Raw genomic sequence first — 24,740 nt, forward strand, 5'->3', positions numbered from 1 at the left:
TGAACGGACATCAAATGTGTGTGCAAATCTACTCGTTTGCTTTCTGTTGGCGCGGCGCTGTGTCTGAGGTGCTGCTGACGAAACAGTGGGACGAGCCGTGTCCTGCGAGGTGATAATGAACACGAGCACGACTGCACTTGCTGCTTATGCAACATCTATTTGTATATCATTATTGCGATTGTGGTTTTCATAAATGGTGTTATCTGTTGGCAATTCTAACCTTAAACAAAAAAAGCTGGTACAGAATTATGTTTTATTTGGAAAATGTTGCTATGGTAATTTTCTAACCTCACGTTGATGTATAATTTATTCTAATTCATGCATTTTTAATGAATTTTTTATGCGTTTATTTTTTTCTCTGCTCTGTTTAGTTTTTGATTGTTCTGAGTTCGTTTTGTTAGTTTTTTTAATTGTGGGGTGGAAAAAAATGAATAAATGCAATATATATTTTAAACTGAACACAAATTATTTCTCTACAGTATGTGATCTATTTTGATGCCTATTATACAAAAGCACACATGGAACGCTGCATGTTGAAATGAAAACACCACTTCACTTTCGCGCTTACACTTGCACAAAAAGACACATTTTGGAAAATTATTGACATTTTTTTTTGTGTATTTTGTATTTGCATTGGCTTTTTTTGAGGGTTCAGTCAGTTGTCATTTGGCTCCATCTAGTGGCGAGTTTACAAACTTATTCCACAATGATCCCTGTTCAAGTGTAACCCTTCAGTACGGAAGCCCAGCAGGGACAAGGTATTTTCAGTATCTCTGATCGAAGCAATCAAAACAATTACAGGTCTGCTTCATGCCTCTGGACAGAAACATTGTAGTTTCTAGTAACTTAAATATCCTTTTCATATCAAAACCACTATTAAATAATCAGAAAATCATGAACTTTTTAGCAATTGTCAGGTGCACGCTTTTGACAAGACCATCACACTTCACTTTTGATTTATTGTAGTTGAACGTATCAACTCACTTCTTTAGTGGTATCAGGTGTCCAAGACTGGACTCTATCATGAAGAAAAAAGATTGTTTCCCCCTCCAAAAGATAATAAGAAGATGGACTATTTCTCTTCAGGACCAGACAAAACACCAGCCCAGGTCATTGTTTGACTGTGGTATTTTTAGCAACATGAAAACATAAATCTTGTGATGCCTTAATGCATAATTGTCAGTCGTAAGTACCTGGCAGTCACAAGAATCTTTATTGAACAAATACAGTGCAATTTCCTGTTGGAGATGGATCATTTTGGATCAACAATTCTAAATAAATAAAAAGAAGTCTAAAGTTGAACTAAAACGCCACAGAAAAAATAATTATGAACTTCTATGTCACATCTACTGTTTATAGTACTTTTCTAACTTCATAAAGCTCACAACGCACTTCACGACAAGAAAACCCATTCACACACACACATTCACTAGACTACATGGACACTGAGGCGAGGCGGGTAAAGCGTCTTGCTCAAGGACACAACAGCAGAATGCACCTCAGATCAGTGGATGTACTCTGCTACTGCTGCCCGACACAAATGGACAAACCCAGTCAAAATCTCTACTGTATTTTTTTATGTATTTCACTTAAAGCTTGTTCAATTTATTCACGTTAAAGTTATGCCTTCTTTTTAACCATTAAGTCCTTGATTCTACTTAATTAAATACATATTACAGACATTTATAACATTCAGAAGCAAGAAAAATACCATAAAAGTTCAAGTATTGTATTCTTCAATAGTGTCAATAGTGTCCTTCCAAGATTCTATTCTAATATTATTTTTTTAAATCCTGTTAACGTGTACGTATCTGCCGTTTAACAAACATTAAACAAACTAGGACACTTCAATTCATCAAGATTTAATCATTTCTAATTATCAATGATCAGCTTTAGTCTTTTTTAATGGAGAGTTTCGAACCAATGCTCAGTAGAAGTATGTCGTTTGGAGCAGAATTCAGACTTTGGAGGAATACATTTCACTATGTTTTGTGTTGAAAAGAAATTATGTAAAGTTTGTACCTTCAGGAAAATCACATTGAAAGCATTTTTATTTGTTTTTAATAAGACAAAATTAAGAAAAAATTGAAAATCGTCATACATTTTTCACTATATTGCCCGGCCCTAATACAAAACTGAAGTGTTTGATACTATTGCACCTTCCTTTGCTTCTTTCCCTGGGCATCACTTGCTAAATCCACCTCTAAAGTATGGTAAGCAGTGGGAGCCTTTCATCGACGCAGCTTGAGTCCAAATATCCAGTGAAATCCTCTTTAATGTTGCCCGCCTCACGGTGACATTTGCTTTTGTAGTGCAGTAACGCGCCGTGTCAAGGCCCTTTGTACTCTGCAGCAGCTCCACACGTTTGCTCTCGCTTAAATAAGTAAAAGCGTCTGTTCTTCATCCTGGTGGAAGTCTACGCCATGGGCACAGTCAGAATCATAGAACAGAAAAAAAACAAAAACTGTTGGACATATATTTTGATTTTGTATGAGATTTAAGTGCATCGGTTACATTACAGTCATTGCCAAAACTAAAACGACTATTGCTAAAATTATGACATGATTAACGCTGCTATTGGACGATGGGTACATTTACTAGAAAAATCACAATAATATAAACTGAATGTGGGTGTGTTTGTGTGTAAGACAAGTCTGAACAACAAAAATGTGGTGGCGTCTGTCAGTTACACAATGGATGTTTAAAGTAACTATTTTATTGGAAAGAGTGAAAGAAAAAGTAAAAAATATATATATTGGCCCCTTTTTTGGCCTAACTGTCCTTGTCTAAACCTGAAGTGTGAACTATATGAAAGAAATCAGATTACTCACATCTGATGTAACTGTTAACATACTCTGACTACTCAAAATCAGACAATAATCAGATTTTTGGCCATGACATGAGAAGAAGACATAAGGACGATTCAAGCTTGCATTTTGTTTTCCTCTTGACCTACAGTATGGACAGTCACTATGGAGATGGTGGTCATGGTTTTTGTCAATGTCCTGTTGTGGGTCATTCAGTGGACGTTTTACCTTTCAAAATACATATGATATACATTTACAGAGTAGAAACATTAAAGGTGCACTGTGTAACTTGTATGTATCTCCATGGAGAAAAGCAGCCAAATGACGAGAGGCGACAGTAGCAATAAAAACACATTACTGAATGCAAACTACTGGATAAGTTTAATGCAGTTACTCCATCTCCATAGAGACAAGAAGGAGGCAAACTACTCACCAGAAAGGTTACGCAGTGCACCTTTAATTTGCTAAAACCAATTGCAATATGTACCATTTTCCTGTGTTGATAATAAACAATCTACTTTTCGGATACCAATTGATTACACTAGAAATACAGTTTTTGTGACGTAATTTTTGTATGTATTTTCATGTTGTCTTTGGGATAAATGTCCATGTCAGTAGACAATGAAGTTCTTCTATTTTTAAAAGGGTCTGCAGGCAGCTCTCTTACCAAGTGCCTGGGACAGTTAAGCTATACTATCATTCCTTATTCCATTACACGGGGAGACCAACCTTGAACTGCTGCTCACAACCCACAAAAACTGCTGGATTTGTGCGAGCCGAGACACATTCTTTCTGTCTCAATGAGTGTTTGGAGGCAATTTTCAAGTAGAAGTATGTCTATTGGGTTTAGTGCATACAATAGCAAATAAATGATCCAACAGGCTAAGAAAAGACTTTACATTTCATCTGTTCATCGTTTCAAGGCCTACGCGCTCATTCTGCCCCGGATTAATAACAGGCCTCGTATTCTGACATAGAGGAGTTTATACAAGGCCGAGTGGAGCTATATTTATGCAGAAACAATGGCCCAGTGGAGGATGAGCCCTGTCAACAGCACAGTTAATATGAATATGATTGATGTCGTTATTAAAAGATGGGGGAATGTTCAACGTGTGGTGAAACAAAGACACTCTGAAAAGACAGACTGGACAGAAGAGATTAGACGAATACATACAAAATGGTATGATAAGTTGTTTATCTTGTGAGGCTAAAGTTATGTTTATGCTTATGAGACTTTATTACACTGTGGAATCTAAAGCTAAACTTTACAGTTTGGATGTTTTATTGGAAGAAAAGCATGATTTTTGCTCAGAGCGGGCTTGCATATCCACAACACTGACTCTTACTTGGCCTGGAGGAGCCTCTTCCTGCTTGTTTCTGTGGAAATGTACTTTTGACTATAATATTACACAAATGGCCTAAAATGTGTCTTTCTCCATGGAGAATGTCCCAAAGTATTGTTTAAACTTTCTATTACTATACTGTCTTTTAAAAGATTGCCAACAAATGTATACAACGTTTTGGATGATTTTGTTTCAGGACAGTTTGTCTTTGTGCCTTTTGTTTATGGTAGAAAAGGTTCCGACTGCCATTCAAATGTCATTGTGTCTGGAGAAGCAAGAAGTCATACTGCCATGAGCTGGATCAGTCCTGCCCTGAGGGAGAAGTTATCATCATGTCCTTTCTAATTCTAGCCTCTCAGGCCAGTACCTTCAGATTGAAAATGACTTCTGGGTGCTGCCCGGTGGTCGAGTGGTTAAGGCACAGCACACATGCCAGGCTCCAAGTGCAGCCGGCCACAGTGTTGTGAATTCAAATCCCGACTCCAACATTGACTGCATGTCCTCCCTTCTCTCTCATCCACATTTCACTCTTTCCTCTCTAATAAAGATGATTCAAACCCATCACCACCACGGTCTTGCACGCATCTCCAACAGACTCAAATGGAAACTCCACACCTACAAGAAAGCCAATCAAGGATTATTATTCTTCTCTTCGAACCTCCTCCCATAATTCAACAGCGTCATTGAAAGCAAACCTTTTTTTCAATATCTAGTATGGTAATATGGAAAACGACATTGTATTATCTGTAAATCCCCAAAATCACTGGTTAACCGCGAGCGTTTTCTGTGTTAACCCTAGAGGCGTGTTCACGTTTCAGACTAAAGGGTGTCAAAGCACGAACATGTGTGAACAATGGACGAGGTGTTTAACGCGACGGAAGCATCAGAGCAATCAGTGTGAACACAGCGTCCAACATGCGCCTGGGCTAAACTACATGTGTGGAAGAATATAAGCTAAAACATCCTTCAAAAGTCCAAGTTAGTCGGTGAAACCCTGAACAGTAAATGTGCAATGACAGAAAACATCTCCATGAAAGTTTAATGAGCTTTTGGCCTCTTTGCCCTTATCACAACAATCATTTTATTTGCAAAAATGTAATGTTTAATTACCCGTTTTAAGAAAGCCCAGGCTTAAAATGTCTCCATGCCTTTATAAATATTCCAAACACATTTCACGCATGGCATAATATTTGAGAATAATGAAATAATGTGAAAAGTGTGTGACTTACCATTTAGAGCAAGTACATCACCATTACATTACAGTACATTACATCAGCTGTTCACCTGTGCCCTCGGGGAAGTAGGGTTGTGTTCATTCGATACGGCGATATATCGTCACAGACTCTGTATCGAGTCAGTTTTTTAAAAGATTTTTGTGGCCCGTAGGCTATAAACGAGGTGGAATAGTACTTTTGATCTGCTGTGGACCTGATCAGAAGCTGATCTGTGCAGAAGATGCTGCTGCAGAATTTTCAGACCATGACAATTGTTTGGCAAGAAACATGTGTGGCAGGCGAGGGTTAATGCTAGGACAATTGTACTCTAAACTATAATTAAAAACCAACAACGCCACCTGAGAGAAGGCTCAGGACCTAAAATGGATAGGCTAAAATAAGGCGCACAGGTAAGCAAAATCGATAGTACCGAGGCATAGATTTACTATATAATGTATTTATAATGCGATGATTTAAATCAATTGATTCACATGAGTCACACATTCACTCTTGTTCACTGTTCCAAAAGTTTGGCCTACTGCAGCCACAGTGACGATGTACAGCAGCAATTGTCCGCAATACGGTCCAGAAAGCTGTCCGTAACACGGTCCAAACAAAAGGTGTCCGTAACACGGTCCAAACAAAAGGTGTCCGTAACACGGTCCAAACAAAAGGTGTCCGTAACACGGTCCAAACAAAAGGTGTCCGTAACACGGTCCAAACAAAAGGTGTCCGTAACACGGTCCAAACAAAAGGTGTCCGTAACACGGTCCAAACAAAAGGTGTCCGTAACACGGTCCAAACAAAAGGTGTCCGTAACACGGTCCAAACAAAAGGTGTCCGTAACGCGGTCCAAACAAAAGGTGTCCGTAACACGGTCCAAACAAAAGGTGTCCGTAACGCGGTCCAAACAAAAGGTGTCCGTAACACGGTCCAAACAAAAGGTGTCCGTAACACGGTCCAAACAAAAGGTGTCCGTAACGCGGTCCAAACAAAAGGTGTCCGTAACGCGGTCCAAACAAAAGGTGTCCGTAACACGGTCCAAACAAAAGGTGTCCGTAACGCGGTCCAAACAAAAGGTGTCCGTAACACGGTCCAAACAAAAGGTGTCCGTAACGCGGTGCAGAGAAGAAGGCGGTCCAAAAGAAAAAACGGTCCAGAGAAAAAGGGGAGGCGGCAGCGCCGTCGCCACACCACTACACGTGCAATACTTTACTAGAATGTATTCCTTATATTTTGATTTGGATCAGTTGGTTGGATGAATGAAGTTATTAGAGCAGTGCTTTGTGGATAAACAAGAAATTTCATACATTTTCTTATCCAGAGTAAAAACATGACCCATTTGGTAAATATTTAGACCCTTTTTTCAAAAATGTATCGGGATACGTATCGTAATGAGGGAATTGTATCAGAATATACATGTATCGGGATACGTATCGTATCGCGAGGGTCTTGGCAATACCCAGCCCTACAGGGAAGCGCTAACAGCTCTCTAAGCCAAGTCTAAGGTTCAAAAACAGTGTCCGATCTGCCATAAAGTCACTTAATGAAACTCTAGACTAAATGTATCTTTTGTGTCGTTTTGTTTATTTGTGCTCCTTTTCTACGCTGTACTGAGAGCAAATCCAACTAAATTCTTTGTGCGGCCGATAATAAAATTGCGGGGAACAGGGTAGTGTTGTGACAGGAGCAGTAAAGGAGGGTAGAGAGAGTGCATCGGTTGGACAATGAGGCTGTGATCGGCTGAAATACACAATAACCTCCTAGAATTTACTGTACAGCTCCATATCAAAACCAAGCACAAATAGCTAAACATCAATGGCATAGTTGAAGTGCCATCGCAGTGTTTACTCTGAGTATTTCACTGAGTATTTCCTGTCAAGTTTCCGTGTGTTTACTATGGCTGGAACATTGAGCTATTTTCCACTTCACAAAACACTTATCTGACAGTGTGCAGAGCTCGCAGCTGAATAAACTCGCTAGTAAGCTTCAACAATAATAGCTGTGTCTGAGTGGAAAGACGGCTCCTCCAATTGGGCGTCATCGTGCCTTTTTGAATTACAACAAATCTGTTCCTACTTAGTTTACCATTTTTGGTGTAGTCGAGAAAGCCTCTGTTTTAAAGAATGTGGCTGTTAAATCAAACCTGGAAGATCAACACATCTGTGGCAACATTTACTGTGGTGGTTTCACGCCATTTTCTTCCTCAGGCTTTCTAAAGATGTTTCCCTTGAATGGATCAACATAATCTTAAATGGCCTATTTCGGTTAAGTAACATGTTTTTAGCACTCGAGTACAATGGGCCCTTTTCACCATGGGCCCGGCTTGTTCTGGTTAATGGGCCCTTTTCACCATGGGCCCGGCTTGTTCCGGTTAATGGGCCCTTTTCACCATGGGCCCGGCTTGTTCCGGTTAATGGGCCCTTTTCACCATGGGCCCGGCTTGTTCTGGTTAATGGGCCCTTTTCACCATGGGCCCGGCTTGTTCCGGTTAATGGGCCCTTTTCACCATGGGCCCGGCTTGTTACGGTTCCCTTAAAAGTGCAGATCATTAGGTACTTCTCGTTCCATTCATTATCTATGGGAATAGTCCGAGTCTCGCTGGTCTTATGCTGGTCCGGTGCTGGTCTTATGCAGGTCCGGTGCTGGTCCGGTGCTGGTGGACCATCTTAGACCAGCACGGATCAGCAAGTTCATATTTCAATGGGCTTCAGAATGTTGAAATTAAAACAGGTAAACTTGATAAAAGTACATAGACTGACAACTTCAGTGTTTTTGAAAACAGGTTAGTTCAGTTTGTAGTGTTATTTTAACATTATTGATTACATTTATTGTATGTATGTATACTAATATTATGCTTTTTAGCAGAACTAAATACTGTAACTCAATAGAGCTCCCCCTGCAGCTCACTTGTGGAAAGACATTGTCAGAAAATAGACGCAAATGCTTTTTTTCCTTCCCTTTCTTTATCACATTGGTAAATATTTCATAATAGTTTTCTTTGGTTCAATGTCGCCAACTGTTGCAAGACAACATTTGGCGACACCCCCAAAATACATATTTAACCATAACAGGGACAGTTCTGTTTTAACATGCTGCCTGTGATTATCCATCTGTGACTTGCTCTCTGCGTTAATTAATTATTGATTTATTTTAGCGAGACTTAGCTAATTACCCATGATGAATGGAGCAGGAAGTGGAGCTCTGCATTTTGAAGGCAATCGGAACCAGCCGGGTGGTTTCATGAAAAGGTCTATATTGTTCCCTCGAAGGCTGCAAAGTATCGCAACGAAATCTAAATTGCAATTTGAGACTCTTTATTTTTTTTAGTAGCTGCAATTATTTGTGTAATAGAAAGCTCACTATGAACAACAAAATTTCCTTATTTTGAATAATACCCCAAAAGGGAACAAGCGGTAGAAAATGGATGGATGGATGGATATATAATTCTAAATAAATTATAAAAAAAAAATGCTAAAACCCTCAGCAAGTTCATACTATTTTCCTAAGTTGATGCTCCTGGGTCTGTTTTAATTTTTTATGAGTAATTAGGCCATAGCAATTAACAATTTCAAACAGCAGCCGTGCATTATTTTTGAATAACTAAACAGGTAGTTACGGCAACAGTTAATGGATGAGCTGCTGTTGAGAAGGACTAGTTTGAACTAAAAATGAGAAACTGGATCCTTCGAACAGCAAACAGGTTTTTATATTCACCAATTATCTCTCTTTGTGGGACCATGTTAGGGGGGATTTAGATCATGTGGGACACCAAAGCTTTTATGTGAACACTTCTTCTATTTAATATATGTAACTTATTAACTAAATGTTACCATACTTGTTGTTCATTTGATAATAAACACATTATCTGCAATGTTCTCCTTTTTTTGTGACTAAGGCAAAAAGCAATAACTCTGACTTAACAATATGACAACATTTTATTTATGGGATGATTAATATTTCTAATCCTTCATAATTTATGTTTCTGTTATTTTAACGTAAAACATTATAAACAAATCAAATATATATATATATATATATATATATATATATATATATATATATATTTATATATATATACATGAAACATTGTGGACGTTATATACCTTAAATAAGCACTATAAAGACTCAGAATGCCATAAAAATCATGAGCAACAGCCATAGTGTTATTTCAATACATACATTAATGTAACGTTGTGATATATTTACTGATAAAAGCACCATGACCGTGCTGTTGGCATCCTCCAGGGTAAAAGCAATTATCTTTGCAAAGAACAGAAAATGTTGGTAAAAATAAAATAATACAATCCTGTCTACAGCAAATGCACACTTTAGACTGTTGTTTTAAATCAATATAATGTCAGCACATAAAAGAGAGAAATTACCCATATTTTTGTTGCAGTACATTTTTTCTATATTAATTTAAATGGTAAAATGCCAGATTATCAAACAAATTGTCACAAAATATCACATTTAAAAGAAACTATATAGCTAGGCATAAAAATGACAAAACATCATGCCATTCATTCCACGTTTGTGATATATTTTCATTTAAATTGTTTATGATCTAGTTAGAAAACATGTAAATTATTGCAGAATGACATATGACTGTAAAGGCAAAATAGGGGCAAAGTAAACATTTCAAAAAGTGTCCCAGATTATCCAAATTCACCAAACGGATTAAGCAAATGTATTCCTTACATATAATATCTTTTGAATGTGACAAAATCATTATATAACAGGATCATTTTGGCCTCTGAAGATTCTCCGAGACATTGAAGTCTGTTACAAGAATGTTTTTTACACATTTTATATTTATGATCATTCAACACAACCAAATTTCGTGAGAATTTGTGGGAGGAATTTAGCAGGGTTCAAAGGTTACACTCGGCATAAACTATGAGCAAAGCCAAACCTAGTGTCCGTTACTTTGTCGTTACTTTGTTTTCTTCCAAACAAATCCACAAATGTGAAATCATGCAAAGACAGCGGATGAATGAGACAAGCAAATGCAAAAGTATTCACAGTTAACGTTCATCGACAGCACAGCCTTGGAGCCAGTCGATCTTTAATGACAGCAACCTTTGGGAGACACAAAAAGATGTATCGGAGAAGTTGTGATTCTACCCTTTTGGAAAAAATCTATACTTTTGACAGCTGAAGATGAATTGTGTTTTGCCAATAAGTCGCTGACCTGGACACTGGGATGACTGATTACAAATAGGACGCTTGCACTGGACTGTCACTGTCGGTAATGGAAAGGTTGAGACAAAATGCAAGTCAACAAAAAGATAAAATCAAGTGCAACGAGTTAAATGGTCACAAATCACGGCTTAGAGTTTGTGATCAGGAAAAAGAGCAGAAATGATCCACATGTTCAATTGTTTATTAATATTCTGGCCCAAGAAATGTTTTCCTAAAGCCGATATCTATTAGTTAATTACACAGTCGATCACTGCTACTTTCTTGACCTGACTTACAATATAATAAATAGATACTGTCTAAAGATGCAAAAGTCCAACTTTTTCATTTCCAATATTGGAAACATATTTTGTTTCTTATTCCAATCACAGTACTTTATTCTGGAGAATAGGCCTACTTTCACTTCAACCTCTCTTTTGCTAAATAAAAACATGACACAACTTTGTTTGTTTTGTCCTGTTTTTCTCACTGATATTATCAAGATTGAAGCCTAAATTGAATGATCAAATACTGAATATCACTTAATTAATGAGTAACTGCACCAGAATGTTGCATTCATTGGTGTTTTAAAAATGTTATCTCAGTAGATGTATTTATTCCCTGGACCAAAAATAAACTTAGTGACGAAATTCTGCTACTTTGAATTATATCACAATATTTACTGGGTTTGAAATTTGTGAAAATAGGTTAGTGTTTTCAAGTTGGACTATCGAATCAGTATAAGAAAATAGGGAATCGATACCTGATCCATTACATTGCCTGGTTTAATGATATCGATACTGGTATCGATATCGGTGCATCTCTAATACTGTGTATACTGTACACACCTTAAAAACCCTTCTACCTGCTATTATAAACTACTACAACCGTTTGGACTATGGTCATAGTATACTTTATTAGAGAATCTGAAAAGTTCCAGTTTATATTTATATTTATAACAGTTTCCGCTAAATATATTCGCTCCATAACTAGATAGTTAAGCCTGGAGGTTAAGGTTATACACCTGCACTAAACCCTTTTGAGTTGAAAAAGGTTATTGGATCTTTCAGTTGATTTTATATATATATATATATATATATATATATATATATATATTGAATCCATGCTTTTACTTTCCTCTGTGCCTAGATTTCAGTCAAGTAAAACCTTAAAAAAGCACACATGCATTTTTCATGGAGACAGCTGCTTTTACATCAGATGACATGGGCACAGTGAGGTACGCCACACTCATGAAACATTCAGAGCACAACACTGTAACTGGGGAAATTGTGTTGGTTTGAAAAAAAACAACGTTGTTGCTTCAGTCTTTTGCACACAATCTTTGTCAATCTTTGGTCACATCTTGAATAACTGTCATTCCTTCATCCGTTAAAATCATTACTATAAGACAATGATACAATATCCATCTAAAGCAAACACTGTTTCTGCGGCAACTTCAGTTTATTACACCTTCAATAACGTTACTACTACAGTGGAGCGATACTGATATCTAGTGGTGATGAGAGGTCACTGCAGCTGCACATAACGCGTGGAGCTTTATTCTGTGCTTCTGTTAAGTTGAAATTATTTCTTCTTGAAAAAGTTTGGCCGATAATATAAACTTTGCTCTTGTGTTTTATTTGACTCCTTTTTTTTCTCCTCTGGTCACATATTTGAAAATGTGGTCTAAGTGTAACATGAAGCCCAGGCATTACAAGGAGTGCACTACACGAGGCCCTTTCAGCCTAGTCCAGTTTCCTTTTGGTCCTCAATATTATTTAAGACTGTTGTTTAATTCATTTTCCTGTGTTAGTCTGGAACTTCCATGGGCTGTATGCAGTGGAGAGTGAAGTGACAACACTGAATAACGCTGCAAAAATGAAGGCGTAAATAGATCTACCCTAAAGCGTGATGGATGCAGAGGAAGACTTTACCCGAGTCTGGGACGGTCCAGAGCCTTCAGACGTGTCACGTGTTCCTCCTCCGGGCCGCACTTTCTCACTTACGTGTGGAACGTAAAGCTCATGACGCGCATCTGGACATTTGCAGTGCGCGCGCTGAGCTCGCGCGCAGCGTCACATCCACGGTCAGCTGATGGTCACAGATGGCACTGGCGCACGCAGCACTTCCGGTGCACGCAGTGCGCAGGAGAGGCGTAGTGGGCGCAGCATCCCGGGATACAAAGAACACAGCCACAATGGCAGATATCTCTTTGTATCTCACCAACGTCAATGTGTCCGTGGCGCGGAACATGGACGGAGAGGAGGTAAGAGACGCGCGTGGACGTGTTTGTGTGTGAGAGCCGCGGTCACTGAGTCTGAGTCTGAGCCTGAATCTGAGTCTGAGTCTGCGGACGCACCTCACTGTCTTTGTGACTCCGGGGAACCCACAGTGCGACTCTCTGTGACATCCAGTTATTTCAGAGGAAGATACACAAGAACAGCCTGAAATATGATGGAGACTTTTTGTGTCACGTTTAGCAAAGGCTTAACGTTCAGCCCATGTTTAATTATGTTTAATTCAAGCTAAATGTAATAAAGCTTAGAAACTGAGACTGTCTGTGAAGAGAAGGGACCAGCTTAAGGACTGTCACTCAATCTTGTTCAGTACTCGATAGTTTTATTTCCTTTCTGATGTTTTGTTTCCTTGTGAAGAGTTCCAGTCCCAGTCCGGTGAGGGACTTTGAGAGTGTGGAGCTGGGAGAGCTGGGAGAGCTGGGAGAGCTGGAGAGGGCAGAGGAGGACAGCCCGAGGCAGAAGGAGAAGGTTCCCCGCAGGATCATCCATTTCTCCAGCGGCGAGACCATGGAGGAGTACAGCACCGATGAGGAGGACGAAGAGGAGGCTGAGAGGAAGGACCTGCTGCCCACGCCCGCCCCAGTGGTACGTAGAGCTCAGTGTGGCCCGGACAGAAGAGCAGTGCGATTCATCCATTTTATAATCACCATGAGTATAAATCAGATTGACCGACAATCTTAAAGATGCACTACGTCACTTTTCAGGTGGAGAGAACCGCTTGCTTGTGTCCATGGAGATGATGTCACTTGAATGAAAAAGTTAATGAAGGACCAAAATAATTGTACAGTCACAGCTTTATTGATACTGATATTTGCTCAGAATCCCACACTATATTTCCTCATAATTTCACACACTTTTAGCTGTAAGAAGCTTTTATTGCAAACCTGAGTCAGAACTCTGTGGTTTTGTTGTTTTGCAGTCGAAGATGACGTGGGGTCCGTACTTCTGGTTTCACATGTGGAGAGCTGCGACGTCCACCATTTCAGGTTCAAGTGTTTCTTCTTCTTTGCCCTACGTCACACACTCACATGGAACCCAAAATATACAGTTTGATTTCATACAATTTCAAGACGGCAGCGAACTTAACCTCGTCTTACCTCGAAAACACAATGAGAAATGTCGTGGATCGGTAAATGGATTTTAAATAGACTCGAAGACGTAATGAAAATAACGCGATTCATGTAAACATAATGGTCCATTTGCTTCCAGCTTGTGACTACCTGGGCGAGAGAATGGCCAACCTGTTCGGCATCACATCTGCCAAATATCAGTACGCCATTGATGAGTACTACAGAATAAAGAAGGAGGTACGTGTTTCAGTACTTGCTTTGGCTGCGTGTGTCAAGAATTATTACTGGATGGGTTTTTGCGCTCAACCAAATGCTCAATATTTCAATCGTAAGTGACTAAAACACTGGCAAATGTTTTTGAAATTAGAATTGTTTACAGAGTTTGGGTTTGAAATGCTATTGACCAAAGTCCGCCGTGAACCTTTTGTCAAAACGATGTAAAAACGTTGAGAGAAGAGCTGTGGAAAAGACGCTTTGTCCCTGCCGTTTATCACATTCATCAACACGTTTGTCAGAAATGAAAGATTGGCCTCCATAGGTTTACTATTTACTAAGAAGCTAAATGAACCATAACTCTGATATAAACTGATCACAGCCGTCCTGATGTTCCTGCTGCAGTTTAGTCCTATTTTCCCTTCCCTTGTACTTTTACGTGATACTAATCCAGATACCACAGTGATAACAAAAAAGTATTGTTTTAGAGAATAGATGATATTAACTGTAGACTGCATTACTTTCTTTATCCGTTAAGGATGTCACAATATCAAACTTTAGTGATATGATTATTGTGAGGAAACATCACGATTTAACAATTATTCACCATTATTGACATTGAGACCAAACAACAGTGAAATCTTGTATTTTCTTATATTCCTGTGGTCTAACATGTTACTGTTCCTCAAGTTTGTTGTGACTGGCATGACAAAATAAACGACAAAATAAAGTGAAATATGACAAAACATCCAGATAAAAACTGTTAATTGCATGGACAATAGACAATAGATTGAACTAAAAATACTTAATTTTGCTTCTAAAATTGTCACAATTATAATTTTTTTGGCTCTCACGATTATATTGTGACCTGAATAATTACAATTATCAATTAATTAACCCTATAACTGTGACATCCCTAGTTCCCATGTGATCTTCTTGTGATGAAGTTCAAGATCATTCTCAGAAAGATAACATTTAGTGTTGTTTACGTGATTTTTCTCCGCGATACTTCTTCAAACGAGAGCTACCGTATTTTCCAGACTATAAGTCGCACCTTTTTTCATAGTTTTGGCCGGGTTGCAACTTATACTTATACTTATACTCCGGAGCGACTTATATATGTTTTTTTCTTCTCTATTATGCAATTTTTGGCTGACTTATAGTCCGGAAAATACGGTAATACGGTAGCGTCAGTCTGATTTTCGACGCGTCTGACTACACCGAACCATACCTTACCCCCCGTCTTACTCGTGTCGTTGTGTGTTTGTCAGCGAGAAGAGGAGCAGGAGGAGAACCGTCTGTCTGAAGTGGCCGAGCGAACCTTCGACCAGACGGAGGAGGAAGAGGAGGAAGAGGAAGAGGAGGAGCCTCAACGCGCCCCGAAGCCGAGAGAGCGGGACTCTTCTGCCGGCGCGGGCTTTCAGATCGAGAGCGAGAACCAAGCTGTCTCAAACAAGATCAGAGTCCCGGCGATCGTCACGGCAACCTAACCCGGCGGACACACGGCAGACGTGGCGGTGATGTCGTTACGTCGTGGGAGGAGGAGCACCGTTTTGTCTCACTAAAGCACTGTTATGGTTTGTGTCTCCGCTCGATCGGTGCGACGTTGGAGTGGTGCAAATACAGACACTTTGCGCTGGGCGATATGACAAAAAATAGAATCGAATTTTGTTTTCTCGTATTGACAGATCACAATTTTGGAGTCGGTTTTCATTTTGTCTTGGCTTCAAACATAGAGTTCAAATGATTGTTGTTTAACGCAAAGAAATGTCTGAACTCCGCACCAAACGCCTGCTTTTACTGGCAGAGGATAGATACAGTTGTCATTGTAGGATTGTGGGGGAAAGACCCTCCGTTGATTTTATGCAACTTTTCCCCTCTTTTAAGACGTTCCCTGGTGAATTCTTTTTTTTATTTCAAGCACAACTAATTCTAGTTGAGTCGCACTTGAACCGCATTGGAGCTTGTCGTCGTGGGTTTTGTAGACGTTAAACTAGTACAGCAGGCGCAGCTAGCATAGTGGTAGCAGTTAGCCCACAGCCAACGGAAATCTATACAAATTTGAGCGGGACCACTTTATCCTTCTCCATGTCTTCATATCTGTGTCCTAAAATCCTAAATACTAAAGTGTCTGCTCTTGTAGGTGTTGAACGGTAGAGGACAGAGCAGCTCTTCTACATTGAAATGAATGGATCGTTCCCTCGGTGAGCGCACTTCCCGCAGATGCCGACCGTATCTATTGCAGCTCTCAGTTCAAATGACCCATAAGCGTATCGTTGACGATCAGAAATGAAAGGAATCTGGATGTCAGATGTGTAAACAATGAAATGCTGTCGTACCAACCAGCCGACCCGATCAGTGGAAACATGGCGAGGTTTTAGGGCATTTTTAGCCGTCGTGGCTTTTCCAGCGCCATAGCAACTGGTGAAATTGGCACGTTTATTGCCATGGATTGTCTTTTTGGTTTTCTTTAAATGTCTTGACTTAATTTCTACTATTTCTTGCTAAGTTGATGTTATTACTTATTTCCAATTTGTTTTACGCTGTCCCAGTTTTACCACAGTGTTGTTTTATGCCGTTTCATCAGTTGCTAAGGCGACCTCCCCTCTAATATTCTCACATGGGGAGTGAGGGTAAAGGTTGCTCTCATGTGCACCAGACACTGTGCCTGAAAATCTACAACACAGCCAAGTGGATACTATTTTTGAATATGTCTTTTGTCTTAACACGAAATGCAAACGTTCAGAATCCGACTGAACACCGTTTACACCTGACTGCACTGTCTACTTTATGTGTCAAAAAAAGATTAAACTGTGTGTCGAATGACTTGTATTTGTAATTCCGTCAATTATAATCAGATGTGGACAACCGATGAAATCCAGTTCAGTTTTGCCTTATTTTGAAGATGTCTAAAGCACTAAATGTTGTGTGATCCCGCGTGCAAGACTACTGACCCGTAATTGTTATTTAATCGGACAGTTTGACACTTTTTACATTTCCGTTTGAATGGACTGACAGAGCACTTATGTTCGAATGGGTTTACTGGTATTTTATATTAATGCTTTATTTATGCAATGTTTTGTTAAATAAAAATATTTCTCTTGATTCGTTGTTGTTGTTATTATGGATTGACTCTCCTTAAAGTCCACGTGACACATTAGACTTCACTTTTCAGTAAAACAAAGAGAATATGATTGTATTTAAGATTTTATATTTAAAATTTTACCAAATGTTTTGCCTGTTTTTCTCCAATTTGGCAATTTTGGTGACGTTTATCACTACCACAACCATTACCTAGCAACCAGATTGTAAACAAGGCCCAAAAAACATATAATAGTTATGATTGGACACATAGTTACATCTGAAAACACCTTTGTTAAGTTAAATGACTGTTTAAACTGCCATAAAAAGGTGTAGTTTGTCTGCATGGCACTTTTTGATGACATCACAGAGGTATTCTACTCAGCCTTCCTTCCTGTAGTTTTCCACTGTTAATTGTCAAATTTTCTTCACAAACTGTAACTTGACGGATGGAAAACTATGATAATTATTAACCCTAGGGACTAGCTCACCAAACAACATCATGTTTTTTCTAATTATTAGAAAAACATGAGAACCAGAAGTCATATGGACTTTTATTTATGAATTCAGTACCCTTTTTCTTTTAGTCTAAATTTTTCCTCCCGTACAATTGCAACATAATACACATTTTCAGATCGTCAGAACAGTTTAAGAGGTTTGTTTAAGAGACGAAGGTGAAAAGAAACAAGGCAAGTAAATACATCCGTCCTTTTCAGTGAATGAAGTTTAAAGAAAAAGAAGGTCACGTTTTATCAAGATTTCTCTATTTGTCTCTCTAAAAAGCCCACGGTGTTTCTGCTTTCAAGGCACTCAAAGCACTTTACGCCCAGGCACTGGACGAGTGTCTTGCCCAAAGACACAACAACAGTATTTCTCTGTGGGAGCTGGAGTCAATTTTCAAGTGGATTTTCTCTCCATTCAACAAAACTGTGTTCATTTTATATTATGAATTCAAGTAAAACAAAATGTATGCTGTTCTCCAAAACACACTCTAGTGACACAAGAAATACATCTATTCTTACGCTTGATGGTAATAAGATTGAATAAGTACACTATTACACAAATACTTGGTGATAAACTCTTCAACAAAGGAGCCGGATTGTCATTCTTCTTTAGAAATAAAATGTGTTTTCCTCTTCATTGTAGAAAACAGTTCAGGCCACATTTCTTTCAGTTCTAGATTATGGTGATATATATCTATATATATATATATATATATATATATATATATATATATATATATATATATATATATATATATATATATATATATATATATATATATGCATTCTACAGGAACAGTGTTAAATCCGCTGAACTGGGTTTATCATCGGATGGGAGAAGAAAACAGCACTGCACATTCTTATTTTAGAGTCTCATCGAATCATTGCAGAGCGAGGGAAAGAGGCTTTCAGGAACGAAACAGACATTTTAAATTGAATCATTGTATACCTTTTATAGAATTGAAAGCACTTATAAAAGACTAACCCCAGTGCCAGCTGTATTGTTTTCAATGCTTTTAATGCTTTTATTCCACAGTGTGTGTTTTTATAAATTTGTTAGGATTAGCGTTAGTTTTATAGATTCTTTTGTTGCCATTTCATACAGATATTCTGTTCCGTTTTATGTGTTTTGTATTCAACACTCATGAAAAAGAGAGTGAATTCTTCCCTGTATAAAAAATAAAAAAATGGTGCTTTACCAACAACCCTTGGTTTCTAGTTGGGATAGAACAAGATGCATTAGACACAAACACCATTACTGAAAATAATGTATAAAAAAAAGACATGATACAGCACTTACAAAATACAAAATAAAAACACACATTGCAGTACATTGGAAAAATATGTGTAATCACTTTTAAATTTCACCTCAAGAGATTTCTTTCTCGTCCCACCTTTAGTGTAGAAGTAGTGGTGCAGTAAATGGTTATCACACATCTGATTCTCTCTTGGTGACAGTAGAGTATGATATTTAGTTGTAACAATGCTCCAGTGTGGTCCGGTCTCCAGGCGAGATGAGGTCACACACCCAGTGGTCTTTCAGCACAAAGACCCCATTCTGAGGTCAGAGGGGGCTGCGGCGGTCTCGGCTGAGTTCAACACAGACCTACGCATGTTGTATCGCCCCCATCTCAATACATGCAGAAATAAAGGGACACTGTGGGAAAGGAAGAAGGGAATCATACGACTTATAAGAGCTTCTATTGTTTTATATTTGAATTTGCAGTAATAAACTCTCATCAAACTCCTCGCTACAGGAGACATGTGTAAAATCTGCTTTTTGTAATAATGTTTCCTCATCCTTAGCTTACTTAAAGTTGAGTCTTGATTTATTGAGTCATGCATGTTTCAATGATCCTGTTTTCTCCTGCATTTGAGTGCTCAGCAAATCCCTATTTTACCCACCCCGTATCTCCGCCCACTCCTCTTTACTTTGTTGTGATGATACACAAAATTATATTTTATTTTATTATATAACTGTAAAAAACGTTTTGCATTCCTTTCTGGACTCATGTCTTAAATGCTCCCATACAGACATAAATAAAATGTCACCCGCTTTTCAAAATAAAATCATGTAAAGAACGATTGGTGAAATTCCACTCAAGAAGAAGCATCAGTTCTTCAGTTTTAGAAAACAACAAGTTAAAAGATTAGCTGCGACGAGCTGGCCCCTGTCCAGGGTGCACCCCGCCTAAGGCCCAAAGTCACTGGGCAGGCTCCAGTCACCCGCGACCCCGAACGGGAACAAGCAGTAGAAAATGAATGAATGAATTAAAGGTCTATTACGAAAACTTTTCAGATCAATATTGCAGTTTACAAAGAACAACGTCTAAAATGATCATATTTAATTATGTGTCTGAAAAACTAAACAAAAGCATTATATAATTGTTTTAAAAATCACCAGCACACACATGTTTCACCACAAGAGGGCAGTGTCTAACCGTGGTCTGGCCTGTCAAACTCTCAAAGTAACATATCTATTCAAGTTATTTTAATTTAGTAAGAAAAGTAAATTTAGTAATATATAAATCAAACAGAGACAAAGCGGGACATATAGAGTTGCTGATTTACTGAAATTGGGGCTGCAGTTCGTCTCACACTCAATGTTTACAATCACCACATTGACCAACAGCGCCATCTACTGGCAATACAAACTATTGTCTATATTGCGCGCCACTTCTTCAGGAGATTGACTAACAAGGCGACATTTACTAAGTTTGTATTGATTAAAAAACCCAAAAGCGTTACTATTGTACATTTCAGATGTGGTTTTACTCATTACAGCTGTAAGATATTGGTTCAATGTTCTCAATGCTCTTTTCCACCTCTGGACCCACTGCCCAAAACACTGTGTCATCCCCAAAGAGGCTCTGGTGGTTTTAAAGGAAAACGCAGCTTGTGCAAAGGAAAACAGTGAAACCAGCTCAGACTGAAGACGGTGTCCGCATCAGCCCAGTTCACTGTGTAACTGTGTAATTAATGTAACTGTGTAACTGTGTAATTAATGTAACTGTGTAACTGTGTAATTAATGTAACTGTGTAACTGTGTAATTAATGTAACTGTGTAACTGTGTAAACTGTGTAATTAATGTAACTGTGTAATTAATGTAACTGTGTAACTGTGTAATTAATGTAACTGTGTAACTGTGTAATTAATGTAACTGTGTAACTGTGTAACTGTGTAATTAATGTAACTGTGTAACTGTGTAACTGTGTAATTAATGTAACTGTGTAACTGTGTAACTGTGTAATTAATGTAACTGTGTAACTGTGTAATTAATGTAACTGTGTAATTAATGTAACTGTGTAACTGTGTAATTAATGTAACTGTGTAACTGTGTAATTAATGTAACTGTGTAACTGTGTAACTGTGTAATTAATGTAACTGTGTAACTGTGTAACTGTGTAATTAATGTAACTGTGTAACTGTGTAATTAATGTAACTGTGTAATTAATGTAACTGTGTAACTGTGTAATTAATGTAACTGTGTAACTGTGTAATTAATGTAACTGTGTAACTGTGTAACTGTGTAATTAATGTAACTGTGTAATTAATGTAACTGTGTAACTGTGTAATTAATGTAACTGTGTAACTGTGTAATTAATGTAACTGTGTAACTGTGTAACTGTGTAATTAATGTAACTGTGTAACTGTGTAACTGTGTAATTAATGTAACTGTGTAACTGTGTAACTGTGTAATTAATGTAACTGTGTAACTGTGTAATTAATGTAACTGTGTAACTGTGTAATTAATGTAACTGTGTAACTGTGTAACTGTGTAATTAATGTAACTGTGTAATTAATGTAACTGTGTAACTGTGTAATTAATGTAACTGTGTAACTGTGTAATTAATGTAACTGTGTAACTGTGTAACTGTGTAATTAATGTAACTGTGTAACTGTGTAACTGTGTAATTAATGTAACTGTGTAACTGTGTAACTGTGTAATTAATGTAACTGTGTAACTGTGTAATTAATGTAACTGTGTAATTAATGTAACTGTGTAACTGTGTAATTAATGTAACTGTGTAACTGTGTAATTAATGTAACTGTGTAACTGTGTAACTGTGTAATTAATGTAACTGTGTAACTGTGTAACTGTGTAATTAATGTAACTGTGTAACTGTGTAATTAATGTAACTGTGTAATTAATGTAACTGTGTAACTGTGTAATTAATGTAACTGTGTAACTGTGTAACTGTGTAATTAATGTAACTGTGTAACTGTGTAACTGTGTAATTAATGTAACTGTGTAACTGTGTAATTAATGTAACTGTGTAATTAATGTAACTGTGTAACTGTGTAATTAATGTAACTGTGTAACTGTGTAATTAATGTAACTGTGTAACTGTGTAACTGTGTAATTAATGTAACTGTGTAACTGTGTAATTAATGTAACTGTGTAACTGTGTAACTGTGTAATTAATGTAACTGTGTAACGGTGTAATTAATGTAACTGTGTACCTGTGTAATTAATGTAACTGTGTAACTGTGTAAACTGTGTAACTGTGTAATTAATGTAACTGTGTAACTGTGTAATTAATGTAACTGTGTAACTGTGTAATTAATGTAACTGTGTAATTAATGTAACTGTGTAACTGTGTAACTGTGTAATTAATGTAACTGTGTAACTGTGTAACTGTGTAATTAATGTAACTGTGTAACTGTGTAATTAATGTAACTGTGTAATTAATGTAACTGTGTAACTGTGTAATTAATGTAACTGTGTAACGGTGTAATTAATGTAACTGTGTAACTGTGTAACTGTGTAATTAATGTAACTGTGTAACTGTGTAACTGTGTAATTAATGTAACTGTGTAACTGTGTAACTGTGTAATTAATGTAACTGTGTAACTGTGTAACTGTGTAATTAATGTAACTGTGTAACTGTGTAACTGTGTAATTAATGTAACTGTGTAACTGTGTAATTAATGTAACTGTGTAATTAATGTAACTGTGTAACTGTGTAATTAATGTAACTGTGTAACGGTGTAATTAATGTAACTGTGTAACGGTGTAATTAATGTAACTGTGTAACTGTGTAACGGTGTAATTAATGTAACTGTGTAACTGTGTAATTAATGTAACTGTGTAATTAATGTAACTGTGTAACTGTGTAATTAATGTAACTGTGTAACTGTGTAATTAATGTAACTGTGTAATTAATGTAACTGTGTAATTAATGTAACTGTGTAATTAATGTAACTGTGTAATTAATGTAACTGTGTAACTGTGTAAACTGTAAATTTGAGAGCTTTTGTAAATATTTTGATGTTTGTTTCACAATGAGCTGATATGATAGAAACTCTTAGAATTTTAAAGATAGAAACTATCTTTCTGTTAAATCTGGTGCAAAGCATCTTATCTTTTATAAGATGAATTTGTTCATGGCCCCTGCTAAATAAATAATTAACTGAACCAAATACAGCCCTGACCTCACTTAAAGCTGTGCAAATTTGATTTGATTGAGATTGTATTTATTTATTTATTATGCTTTATTTCAATTGTGCATAATGTTGCAATAATTTAAGTAATCAAAAATTGAGATTCATTCATTCATTTTCTACCGTTTGTTCCCGTTTAGGGGTCACGGGTGACTGGGGCCTATCCCAGTGACTTAGGGCCTTAGGTGGGGCACACTCTGGACAGTGGCCAGCTCGTCACAGGGTTAACACAGAGACACACACTCTCACATTCATTCACTGGGGCTATTTAACACAGGAAGGACATGACCTGCTTATCAGGAGGCCATGGTGCATGCTATTGCAAATGCTTTCTCGACAATCAAAGACGCTTCACCGTCCATTCTTTATTCACTCCACACCGGGTGATAGCAAGCTATTATTGAAGCCACAGCTGCCTTGGGGCTGTCTGACGGAAGCTAGGCTGCCAATCTGCGCCATCGGCTCCTTTGACCACCACCAACACTCCCTCACACACTAGACTATGATAGGGTACACTTTATTGTCCTCCTCAGGAGCAGTGATCGCTGCCCAGCGGCACAGGTGAAGTGTCTTGTCTAAGTAATGTCTAATCCATCCATCTTCTTCTGCTTATCCGGGGCCGGGTCGCGGGGGCAGCAGCCTAAGCAGAGACTCCCAGACTTCCTTCACCACAGACACATCCTCCAGCTCCTCCAGGGGATCCTGAGGCTTTCCCAGGCCAGCTGAGAAACACCACATCCTGGTGAAAGGAGACGCCTCCATATGGAGGCATCCGGAACAGATGCCCGAGGCACCTCAGCTGGCTCCTCTCGTCGTAGAGGAGCAGCGGCTCTACTCCAAGCTCCTCCTGTGTGACTGGGCTCCTCACCCTATCTCTAAAAGAGCACCTGTCACGCTTGTATCCGCGATCTTGTCCTTTTGGTCACTACCCAAAGCTCATGACCATAGGTGAGGGTAGGAACGAAGATTGACCTGTACATTTTGAGCTTTGCCTTTCGACTCAGCTCCCTCTTTACCACAACGGTCCGATGCAGCGACTGCATCACTGCAGCCGCTGCACCGATCCGCCTGTCGATCTCACGCTCCATCCTTCCCTCACTCGTGAACAAGACCCCGAGATACTTGAACTCCTCCACTTGGGGAAAGGACTCCCCACCCACCTGAAGAGGGCAAGCCACCTTTTTCCGGTCGAGAACCATGGCCTCGGATTTGGAGGTGCTGATTCTCATCCCAGCTGCAGAACAGGTCTGACCCATCTGTGTTCAATCATCATGACATATTCTTAGGTCTTTTTAGTCGAAAGGTGAACAGCATAAGAGCGCGTGCTTTGAGGCAGGGGAAAAAAATTGACATTTGTTATGTTATGTATGGCAATGATTAAAAGTCTATGCTTTATGTACAGAAAAGTCATTTGAAAGCAGTTTTTATAGAATAAATACAAATAATTGTGGGACATTTTTCACCCAGCCCCCTCCTCACCTTTTTTTGTACTTTTGCTTGAGTCACATGTCATAATATAATGTCCTACAGAACGATGTGACTCATACGTTGGTAAAGTAAATTCCATAAAGCTCAGTCAAGAGGC

General features: G+C 38.3%; 2 protein-coding genes across 2 annotated transcripts in view; one reads left to right on the top strand and one right to left on the bottom strand.

Moving 5' to 3' along the window:
* The window catches only part of psmc1b (proteasome 26S subunit, ATPase 1b), a 471,402-nt gene that overhangs the window by 252,695 nt on the left and 193,967 nt on the right, over positions 1-24,740 (bottom strand). The gene's annotated exons all lie outside the window — the stretch shown is intronic.
* On the top strand, positions 12,655-17,230 carry LOC140359681 (protein FAM177A1-like). Its single transcript, XM_072444760.1, has 5 exons — positions 12,655-12,811; positions 13,200-13,427; positions 13,762-13,828; positions 14,052-14,149; positions 15,397-17,230. The coding sequence occupies exons 1-5, from the start codon at positions 12,743-12,745 to the stop codon at positions 15,613-15,615; spliced, it is 681 nt and encodes a 226-aa protein (XP_072300861.1). The 5' UTR covers positions 12,655-12,742; the 3' UTR covers positions 15,616-17,230.

Source organism: Eucyclogobius newberryi, unplaced genomic scaffold (assembly GCF_026437365.1).
Source record: "Eucyclogobius newberryi isolate DKJ021-1_F unplaced genomic scaffold, fEucNew1.0.hap1 SCAF_1, whole genome shotgun sequence".
Lineage (NCBI taxonomy): Eukaryota > Metazoa > Chordata > Actinopteri > Gobiiformes > Gobiidae > Eucyclogobius > Eucyclogobius newberryi.